The following is a 12,228-nucleotide window of genomic DNA, read 5'->3' on the forward strand; positions in this document are numbered from 1 at the left end:
AAATTCTGGGAGCCTTAAAGAATGTTTGGAAGTCGAGAACATTATCTTGGAAAGCAAAAATGGGTATGTTTTAAGGAATAGTGGTTCCAGCAATGTTGTATGGTTGCGAGGCGTGGGCTATGGATAGAGTTGTGCGCAGGAGGATGGATGTGCTGGAAATGAGATGTTTGAGGACAATGTGTGGTGTGAGGTGGTTTGATCGAGTAAGAAACGTAAGGGTAAGAGCGTGGTTGAGAGAGCAGAAGAGGGTGTTTTGAAATGGTTTGGGCACATGGAGAGAATGAGTAAGGAAAGATTGACCAAGAGGATATATGTGTTGGAGGTGGAGGGAACGAGGAGAAGAGGGAGACCAAATTGGAGGTGAAAAGATGGAGTGAAAAAGATTTTGAGTGATCGGAGCCTGAACTTGCAGGAGGGTGAAAGGCGGGCAAGGAATAGAGTGAATTGGATCGATGTGGTATACCGGGGTCGACGTGCTGTCAATGGATTGAATCAGGGCATGTGAAGCGTATGGGGTAAACCATGGAAAGTTGTGTGGGGCCTGGATGTGGAAAGGGAGCTGTGGTTTTGGGCATTATTGCATGACAGCTAGAGTCTGAGTGTGAACGAATGTGGCCTTTGTTGTCTTTTCCTAGCACTACCTTGCACACATGAGGGGGGAGGGGGATGTTATTCCATGTGTGGGGAGGTGGCGATGGGAATGAATAAAGGCAGACAGTGAATTGTGTGCATGGGTATATATGTATGTGTCAGTGTGTATATATATATGTGTATATTGAGATGTTTGGGTATGTATATTTGCGCGTGTGGACGTGTATGTATATACATGTGTATGGGGGTGGGTTGGGCTATTTCTTTCGTCTGTTTCATTGCGCTACCTCGCAAGTGCGGGAGACAGTGACAAAGCAAAATAAATGAAATAAAAATTAATGAAGGTCTGTACAAATTGGATAGGTTTATCGTTGATAAAATTTGTAAACAAGTCCCCTTCGTGTCCACATGATAAGTTTGTGATACGCTTGTTGTCTGTCTTGGACAGTCACTTGTTTACCAATGGTGTCCTAGATACATCTCTTCTTTGTATATGAATTGACTTATATTTCTTTCTCATGATTATTATACGAAAGTGCACTTGAGAACTTATTATGTTTTATTTCCCCGTGAACTCATAGGAATATACTTGATCTCGCGCTAAATTGTGATACTTTCTAACATATACATACCTATACATATCAACATATACATACACATACACAGATGTTACATATGTACACATGTACATATTCATACTTAATTGCATTCATCCATTTCTGTTGCTACCCTGCCCAACAGGAAAACAGCATCGTTATCCCCTGCTTCAGCGAGGTAGCGCCAGGATTGTGGACAAAAAGACTACATTTGTTCACACTCAATCTCTAGCTGTCATGTGTGATTTACTGAAACCACAGCTCCCTATCCACATCCAGGCTCCACAGACCTTTCCATGGTTTACCCCAGACGCTTCACATGCCCTGGTTCAGTCCATTGACAGCCCGTCGACCCTGGTATACCACATCATTCCAATTCACTCTATTCCTTGCATATCTTTCACTCATGTATGTTCAGGCCCTGATAGCTTAAAATCTTTTTCACTCCATCTTTCCACCTCCAATTTGGTCTTCCGCTTCACTTTGTTCCCTCCACCTCTGACACATATATCCTTTTTGTCAATCTTTCCTCACTCATTCTCTCCATATGTCCATACCATTTCAACATGCCCTTTTCTGCTCTCTCAACCACATTCATTTTATAACCTCACAACTCTCTTAGCCTTTCATTTTTTTACTCAATCAAACCACCTCACACCATATATTGTCCTCAAACATTTAATTTCTAACACATCCACCCTCCTCCATACAACCCCATCTATAGCCCATGCCTTGCAACCATATAACATAGTTGGAACTACTACTCCTTCAAACATACCCTTTTATGCTTTCCGAGATAACGTTTTCCTTCCACACATTCTTCATCACTCCCAGAACCTTCTCCCCCTCCCCTACCCTGTGACTCACTTCCACTTCCATGGTTCCATCTGCTGCTAAATCCACTCCCAGATAACACTTCTTCCTCCAATTTTTCTCCATTCAAACTTGCATCCCAGTTAACGTGTCCCTCAACCCTACTGAACCTGATAACCTTGCTCTTATTCACATTTACTCTCAACTTTCTCCTTTCACACTTTTTTCCAAACTCAGTCACCAACCTTTGCAGTTTCTCACCTGAATCAGCCACCAGAGCCCTCTCATCCACAACAGACTGCATACTCGACCTTCTCTGCAAAACTTGCATTTACCTGCCTAGCCACCCCATCCATAAACAAATTAAACAACCTTGGGGACATCACACACCCCTGCTGCAAACCGACATTCGATGGGAATCAATCACTCTTCTCTCTTCCTACTCGTACACATGCATTACATCCTTGGTAAAAACTTTTCACTGCTTCTAGCAACTTGCACACCATGTACTCTTAAAATCTTCCACAAAGCATCTCTATCAACCCTATCATATGCCTTCTCCAGATCCATAAATGTCACATACAAAAAAACCCATCTGTTTTTCTAAGTATTTCTCACATACATTCTTCAAAGCAACCACCTGATCCACACATCCTTTACCACTTCTGAAACCACACTGCTCTTCCCCAGTCTGATGCTCTGTACATGCCTTTACCCTCTCAATCAATACCTTCCCATATAATATCACGTTTATCCCCTTTGGCTTTGTACAGTAGCACTATGCATGCATTCTACCAATCCTCAGGCACTTCACCATGATCCATACATACATTGAATATCCTTACCAACCAGTCAACAACATAGTCACCCCCTTTTTTAATAAATCCCACTGCAATACCATCCAAACCCGCAGCCTTGCCGGCTCCTATCTAATGTTCCAACTGACTATTATACCTAATGTGTCCATCTCATATAGTGACCTACTACTTCTAAATGCAACAACCTAATGTTCCTGCCTGCTACTTCTACCTAATGTTTCTACCTAATGCTCCTGTCAAATGTTCCTACCTACCACTTCTTTATGTTGCTCCTTCCGTTTTTCCAAAAGGTGGGTGAGCACATAGCACTCACCTCAGAAAAATTGATATCTACAAAGAATGAGTGTTGTGAGTTAAGCATTGTCAAGTGTTATGTATGACAATCAGAGATTGTATGCTTGTTGACAGAATACCAGCCATCCACAGGTGGATGAGTCAGAAAGGAGAGGAGAGTGCAACTTGACAGTCACTGAAGTGCTGGCTCACTACCCATCTGTCACTAACCCTTCCAATACTTAGGCATGTAGTACTGGTAATGTATATTATCAGTATTCCTCACCTGGGTATTGGGAGGGTTAGTGATGGCTGTGTAGAGAGCCAGCACTTTAGTAGTGGTCAGATTGCATTAAAGGTTTAGAAGTGCACTGGAATTCTTTAGTTATGGAGGCTATATTGTTGTGGCCACCCCCGAGGGAGTTCCAAATGGGAACAGGTGTCAGAGATATAGACAGACATCACAATATTTTACAATTTTGTTTTGTTGAGAGTGACAACACCCTTGGCATGCAATTTGAAAAGCAATGTCTTCCTGTGCCCACTGTTACTGTAAACTTTAGAATTGGTACAGCCAGACTTGATATTCAGTATTTTTATTGCTCAGGACCTTCAAATTCTCTCTCTCCTCTCTTCCCCCCCCCCCCCCCCATCTCTCTCTCTCCCTCTCCCTCTCCCTCGTTCTCTCTCTCTCTCTCTCTCTCTCTCTCTCTCTCTCTCTCTCTCTCTCTCTCTCTCTCTCTCTCTCTCTCTCTCTCCACTACTCGTACATAATAGGCCTCCTGGAATGATGGCCTTCCAAAGCTTGAGGGATTTGCATTGAGTTGAGGGAGAACCTCCATCTCTACCATTGTGTGGATTTAAATAGAGGATTATAGTTTTAGTGCTTTGCACATGACAGCTAGAGAATGAATGTGAATGAATGAAGCCTTTTTTTTTGTGTTTGTTTCTGTTGGTACCTTGTTAATGAGGGTAAATTACAGACAAGTATGAAAATATTTTTTTTTAAAGCAAACACCTGATGTACACATCCTTTACCACTCCTGAAACCATATTGTTCTTCCCTAATCTGATGCTATGTACAGGCTTTCACCCTCTCACTAACCTTTTTCCATACAACGTACCAGTTACACTCAACTTATACTTCTGTAAGAGCACTATGTGCTAGCTCTGTCTTTCGGCAAAATGTTGGGAACAGTAGATAGAAAGTAGTATGTGGAAACATTTAGGCTGGAGTATTAGGTAGAAACATTAGGTAGAGGTAGTCGGTAGAAGCATTAGATAGAAGTAGTCTTTAGGAACATTAGTTAGGAGCCTTTGCAAACACTGCACCAGACTTGCCCTCTGCCAGTGGCTTGTTAAGGGTAAGGCAATAAAGGCTAAGATGCAGCACTGGAATTCTGTAGTCATGGAGACTGTTGCTGTGGCCACCCCTGTCAGGGAGTTCCAATTGGAACAGGCATCACAGATATAGGTAGATAGATAGATAGTTTAAACACAAACATTTGTCCCCTTTGCCCTTATACAGTGGCATTATACATTCTTTTTGCTTATCCTCAGTTACCTCACCATGATCTACTCATCCATTGAGAATGTTTTATATATGTTCTTATAATGAGCTAATGGTTGCATTTGCAAATTCATGCTGTCCTTAATTTGTAAGTCAGTTTGAAATAAGATGATCCATCATATTTCATGGGAGTAACTTGGATCCTTCTATGTGTGGGTGTTATGTCTTGGGTGAGCTAATTTTTTAATTATGATATCGGGCTTCATGTTTTCAGATGTGTGTGTAGTGTCAGGGTTTCTTTCATGTGATTTTTGATAATTTTCATATGAAAGGACTTTCATTCTGTGGTCTGATGGAGGGTCATGTAGGAAGAAACTGAATATGGTTGAAGTAAGATTTGCTCCTTGGGGAACTTCATTGTAGAGTTTTAAGATTATGGAAGTGAAGTTGGTTAACCATTTTTTGCTAGAGTTGTGGAGGATATTGTCAAGTATCTTTAGTGTGAGGATGTGTCAGGGGAGGGACAATGTTGATTTTTTTTCCCTTTATCTAATTAGCACTAATACTGTAAAGTATGGGGGAGGGAGGAGGAGCGCCTGATTGAAACCATTTAGGATGTGGTGTGTGAGGTCCATGTCTACATTTGTAGTGTAAAGACTGAGTTGTACCATGTTTTGTTGGTAGGAGTGGTTGACTCTGTTTTGGATGAATTTTTCAAAGAGATTAGAGTATTAAAATCACAGTGATATAGAGCGGTAATAGGCGGTAGAGTTTGGAGAGTTTTTAGGGTGGATATTATGATGGCAATTTTTCAGATGTTTTGGATTTTGTTGTTTAGCCAGAATGTTGGAAGATCTCTGTGAGTGCTTGGATTGCAACTGGACCAAAATGTTCTTTAAAGTTTTAGTTAAATTGCAGATGTCGGTGGGACTGAAAGATGGGTCAGAAGTTGTGTCAGGATGGATTCTGCGTAAGTTTTTCGTGACTTCCCTCTTCAAGGATGTAATTGGTTTGTTTGATTCGTGTTAGGACTGGGTTGGTGTTGGGGATGTGAAAGTTTTTGTTTGCCAGTTAGTTTCTGTTGGCTTTGCAGTTAACATTGTTAAGGAAGGAGGGTCGGTTTGCTCTTTGCTTTCACTTGCTTTCATTTGAAGATGATGGATTCAGTACCATCCTTAGATAGAAACTTCTTGACCACTTCCACATAGTTTTATGTTGTAACCCTAATTTTTATTTTTACCTTCATTTAGGTGCACTTATATCGACAAAAAAGGATGATATACATAAGATGTTGGACCACTTCAACTTGCAGGTTGACAACCCTATAACTGTGCTTAATCAGGATTGTTCTCGAGCTTTCCTAAATTCAACGGTGAGTTTTGAATGTTCAAAAGAGTTTTTTGTCCCATTCCCATTTGCATGATGGGTTGCATACATAGATTTACTGTCAGATACCTAGATGATATTTGGTAGGCAGCCAGAGGAAAGTGCAGAAATAGAAGACACAATCTTGGAGGGCAAAAATGGGTATATTTGAAGCTACAGTAGTCCTAGCAATGTTTTGTGGGTGTGAAGCATGGGCTGTGGATGAGAATGTTTTGAGGAGGGTGAACATGGTGGAAATGAAATGTTTGAGGACAGTATAAGGTGTGAGGAGGGTTGATTGAGTAAGTAATAAAAGAATAATGGGGAGGTGTGGTAATAAGAACATTGTAGTTAAGAGAGCTGAAGAGGATGCGCTGAAATAGTTTGGATGAAGGAATAGGATGAGTAAGGAGAGTTTGACGAAGAGGATATTTGTGTCAAGTGGAGGGAAAAATAGAATAGGGAGACCAAGTTGGAGATGGATGAATGATTTGAAAAATATTTTGAATGGCAGGGACCTTGACATGAAGGAAGGTGAAAGGTGTGCATGGGATAGAGTGAATTGGAGCAATGTGGTATACATGGGGCAACTTGCTGTAGATAAACTGAATTAAGGTATATGAAGGAGCCGGGGGAACCACAGAAAAGTTTGTGAAGCCTTGTTGTGAATAGAAAATGTGGATTTGGTGCATTTCACATGACAGGTAGAGAATGGGTGTAATTCACACCTTTCCTTTCTAATCTTGGCACTACCTCTTTAATGTGGAACATGTTGGAAAAATATGAAAGAAAAGAAAGATATATGCTGATGGGAATCCAAAATTGTTGGGCCAGATGTGTTTCAGAATTTGGAAATTTTCTTTTTTTTGGAATATCAGTATAATTAAAGTAGGTAGCCCATACTCTAGCCGTAACTTTATATACATATGTGGTAGCAACTCCCGTTGGATCTGGGGCAAAGTGTAACCCTTTACTGAGTATTAATGCCTGTTGCATACTGAATGGATAAACTTATTTAGGAAGGCTTGACAAAGTTCACTCCAACCTAATCTAACTTCACCACCACAATCCCTCATCACCAGCATTGTCATTGAAAATCATTAATATTTGATATATTAACAGAGAATTATACTTCAAGGTAACAAGAGGCTTAATGCATAAGTTTACATGTACTGTGATAATGTTGATCCTCAATGGTGCTGTGGGGTCGGCAAAATTTTGATAGGGAAAAGTAAAAGAACAGCTTTCCAAGTTTTCTTCTATTCTCCAAGATCTCTTCATGAGGTAATAACAAAAGAATATCACATGAAGGTATTATGAAGAAATCTGGAAGGAACAGAGCTCCTAGCCTGACCCACCTGGGGAACAAGGCTGACATACATGGTGCCCATCCAAAAACTCCTGTGAATTCAGTCTGGGCTACTGTAAGTTATTTTTTTTTTTTTTTTTTTTTTCTCTCCCGCGTTTGCGAGGTAGCGCAAGGAAACATACGAAAGAAATGGCCCAACCCACCCACATACACATGTATATACATACGTCCACACACGCAAATATACATACCTACACAGCTTTCCATGGTTTACCGCAGACGCTTCACATGCCTTGATTCAATCCACTGACAGCACGTCAACCCCGGTATACCACATCGCTCCAATTCACTCTATTATGTCCTGTAATTTATGAATGATGTGGTGAATGAGATAGTTATGGTAGTGTTGACAAAACATAGCATACATTTATCTTCAAAAGCTTACTGATAATTTGACTGTAGTGTTATTGAAACATTGCTTGAGTTATTAATGGAGAAATGTACTTCAGGAATATAACGGGCCCATAGCCAAGAAGCAGTGTTCTTTTGGGGGAAACATTGTCCCTTGTGAGAAGTGAGGATAGTTTGCACCAAAGCGCATATGTATTTTAGCTTCAGCTTGATATGTACATTATCTTTAGATCTCAAATCTCACTGTTATGGAATTGGCACTCCAAAAGTGTCTATGATAAAATTTTTGAGGTTTTGGTTGATGACCTTGCACCTGTGGGACCATCATCAGCCAATGTAACATGTGTTTTCCAACCACATTTACTCATGCTGTTAAGGGTAGTATGGCGTTTTCATATAACACAGGTAATATATGGTCCCTTTTTCTTTCATACCAGTATTACTATATAGATGTGTTTTTCATCTGTAACTGAATTAGGCAGTGAGTTCTGCTGTGTAACACTTGCCACCCATATAGTAAGTGCTGTGTGTGGGCGTATACTATACTGTATATAAATGTTTCAGTTGAAATTATTTGCTTGCAACTGTAAATGGTTTATTCTTGTTTTATTTGAGTTATATCATTTGAATACAGAGCATCTGTCAGTTACTTAAGCATTCTTGTTCCCCTGATGTTGACTGTTAGATGAAATATATGATGAATGAAGGATATTTTACCTTAGAATCTTGAGTTGATGGTCACTCAAGTATTTTTTTTCTTGCATATTTGATCGCTGTTTCGTACAGTAGAGAGGCAGTGCTGGGAACAGACGAGGAAAGGCCGCATCTGCTCACATCCATTCTTTAGCTCTCATGTCTAGTGCACTGAAGCCACAGCTCCCTATCCACAACCAGGTCCCACAGATCTTTTTAAAGGTTTATCTTGGGTGCTTCATGTACTGTTCAGCACATGAACCCCAGCATACCACATCTGTTCCAGTTCACTCTATCCCATGCACATCTTTCACCCTCTTGCATGTTCAGACCCTGATTGCTCAAAATTTTTATCACTCTGTCCTTCCATTTCCAGTTTGGTTTCCCTGATCTCCGTGCTCTTCTGACATACATCCTCTTTGTCAACCTTTCGTCATTCATTCTCTCCACATGTCCAAACTATTTCAGCACACCCTCCTTTCAACCACACTCTTTTTATTTCCACACATATCTCTTACTCTCTCATTACTTATTTGATCACACCACGGAACAAATTGTCCTCAAACATTTCATTTCCAATGCATCCACCCTCCTCCGTACAGCCTTATCTATAGCCAGTGCCTTGCTTCCACGTGATATTGTTTGGACTACTATTTCTTTAAACATACCATCTTTGGCCTCCCAGATAACATTCTCTCTTTCCACTCACTCTTCAGCTCTCCCAGAACTTTTGCCCAATTCCCCACCATATTAATCACTTCCAATGGTTAGATTCACTGCCATACCCACTCATAGAAATCTAAAACACTTCACTCCCTTCAACTTTTCTCCATTCAAATTCACACCCCAGCTAAGCTGTCCCTCAACCTTGCTGAACCAATGACCTTGCTTTTATTCAAATTCACCCTCAACTTTCTCATTTCATTTGCTCTTCCAAACTCAATCACCAACTTCTACAGTTTCTCACTCAAATCAGCCACCAGTGCTGAATCATCAGCAAGCAACAACTGACTCACTTCCCAGGCCCTTTCATCCCCCACAGACTGCGCACTCGCCCCTTTCTCCAAGACTCTTGCATAAACCTGCCTCATAACTCCATCCATTAACGAATTGAACAACCATAGTGACATCACACACCTCTGCTGCAGACCAACCTTCACATGAAACCATTCACTCTTCTCTCTTCCTACTCATACACAAGCCTTATACCCATGATAAAAACTCCTGTGCCTCTAGCAGTTTATTTCCCACACTATATTCTTAAGACCTTCTACAAAGTATCTTTATCAACCTTGTCATATGCCTTCTGCAGATCCATAATTGCCACTCACAAATCCATCATTTTTTCTAAGTATTTCTCACACATATTCTTCGAAGCAAACGCTTGATCCACACATCCTCTACCACTTCTGAAAGCAAACTGCTCCTCCCCAGTCTGATGCTCTTTACATGCCCCCACCTTTTCAATCAATACCCTCCCATAGAACTTACCGGTTATACTCAGCAAACTTATACCTATCCACCAATCCTCAGGCACCTCACTATGATCCATACATATATTGAAAATTCTTACCAATCAATCAACAACAGTCACCCCCTTTATTCATAGATTTAACAGCAGTATCAACCACACTGGCCACCTTGCCACATTTCAGCTTATGCAAAGCTTTTATTACCTCTTTTCTCTTCACCAAACCACTTTCCATGAATCACTCACTTTGTGTACCATGCCATCCAAAACACCCTACATCTGCTGCTTCATTATCAAACACATTTAACAGTTCTTCATAATACACACTCCATCTCCTTCTCACTTCACTACCTGTTAACACTTCCCTTCCTCTTTTGCTCCCTTCACTGATGTTACCATTTGTTCTCTTGTCTTTTACACATCTATTCCCTTTAAAGTTAACTGATACTCACTCACCCCATCTCTGATTTGCCCACTGTTTTTACCCCTGCACCTTGCTCTTGACATTCTGCTGCTTTTTCTTATACATATCCCAGTCATTTGCCCTCCTTCCCTTTAAGTATTACCAAAATGCCTTTCTTTTCTCTTTCACTAGCAGATTTGCTTCATCATCCCTCCACTTTACCCTTTCTAATCTGCCCACCTCCCACCTTTAGCATGCCACAAGCATCTCTTGCACATACCATCACTGCTTTCCTAAATACCTACCATTTTGCCCCCACTTCCCTCCTTTCATTTACTCTCACCTTTTGCCATTCTGCACTCAGTTTTTGCTGGTATTCCTTTCCAAGTGCACTTACTCTCATTGTTTTCTTCTCTACAACATTCTTTCCTCTTTTTTGAAAACGTCAACAAATCTTCACACTTGCCTCCACAAAATAGTGATCAGACATCTTACTAGCTGGCATTTTTGTCCTATGCTGAAACTACAGCTTTGCAACCTGAGAACATGACATTCTAGATTTACTGCAGATATATCAACGACATCTTTGTCTGCTTAGATAACTTAAACTCATAGGAAAACCTCCATAACCGACTCCAAGAAATTTCAGGCTTAAGATTTACAGTATAGTTGAATGATAATGATAAGATTCCTTTCTTGGATGTAATGGATAGTGCCTCAACAGGATCTTTCATCACCGACATCTGAAAACCTGCCAGCCAAGGTAAGTGCATGAATGGAATATGTAATTGCGCTGAAAATTGCAAGAGGAGTGTCATTTGTGCATATGTGAGGAGAGCTATCAAGGTTTGCTCAACCTGGCAACTCATTTATTCCTTCACCATTTGGAGTAGTCTGTAAAATGCTTCACACTCAAAGGAGTCTACATTTTTCTGCTACTGGAAGAGAAGCACAGCCTTGAGCTGCAGGAGCCTATAGAAAGAGGTCTTGGGTAATGCAAGGACTCTTTCATAGAAAAATGGTCCTAGGGTAATTATAAACAAAATAAGTACAATGCAGAACAATCCAGTATAGTACAGCACTACAAAAGCAACACCCAAATTAATTGCCATCTTAACACTAACTGGCGTGAGATTTGGATAAGAAAAAGAATCCCTTTATCATCCCCTGCAAATAATTCATCCACTTCACTTTAAACTGCACCTGACCTGCCTGGTCTTCAAGCCTCTCAAAAGAAAGTTTAACATAGCTGGAGACCCAACAAAATAGTGCTCTTAGAAAAATCAGTGGCTACCTTGCCACCACAAACACTCACAAAATAAAACAAAGATCCTTTGAACACAATGACACTGCACCATGCATATTGCTCAGTTCCCACCCATCTTCCTTACAGGTACGGTACATACACTTCTATTTCATCTTTCACTCGCAATTTTGTTTCCTTATCCCATCATTCACTACATTACCCTTTCTCATATGCTCACCTTGCACGCGTTTTATGTGCACATGTAAGCACTGCTTCCTTAAATATCTTCCTCTCCTCTCTTATTCCCTTTGTTTCATTCATCCTCACCTTTTGCCACTGTTTGCTTAATCTCCTTTGGTATCTTTACACCCAGGCCTCTTCTCCAAACTTATATATTTTTGCCAGTACTTCACGCATTTCTTTTTATCTAAATTTACTTTAAACCTTTATACTTACTCCACCAAGAAATGATTAGACATCCCACTTGCTGCCTTCCTCAGTATGTTTACATTCAGCAACCTCTCCTTTGTACACTTGTCAGTTAGCACATAATCCAGTGATGCCCATTGACCCCTGGCCTCATTTACCACCATATACTCCATATACTTATGAATGCATTTTTTTTCATAAACCATGTATACTGTATTGCCAGTCCTTTTTTCAGCTCACAACAAGACGTTCCCATTTTCATTTGCACCAGGTACCCCATGCCCCAGGTTATACCCATCA

General features: G+C 40.6%; 1 protein-coding gene across 3 annotated transcripts in view; it reads left to right on the plus strand.

Moving 5' to 3' along the window:
• LOC139766032 (structural maintenance of chromosomes protein 6-like) overlaps nucleotides 1-6,039 on the plus strand; it is a 58,064-nt gene extending 52,025 nt beyond the window's left edge. For all 3 annotated transcript variants that reach the window (XM_071694152.1, XM_071694151.1, XM_071694150.1), the window contains one exon: nucleotides 5,852-6,039. In XM_071694152.1, the coding sequence (XP_071550253.1) occupies nucleotides 5,852-6,024 (173 nt within the window). In that variant the 3' untranslated portion in view covers nucleotides 6,025-6,039. The remainder of the gene's footprint in view (nucleotides 1-5,851) is intronic.
• Nucleotides 6,040-12,228: the final 6,189 nt, after the last annotated feature.

This window comes from Panulirus ornatus, chromosome 56, assembly GCF_036320965.1.
Source record: "Panulirus ornatus isolate Po-2019 chromosome 56, ASM3632096v1, whole genome shotgun sequence".
Taxonomy (NCBI): Eukaryota; Metazoa; Arthropoda; class Malacostraca; order Decapoda; family Palinuridae; genus Panulirus; species Panulirus ornatus.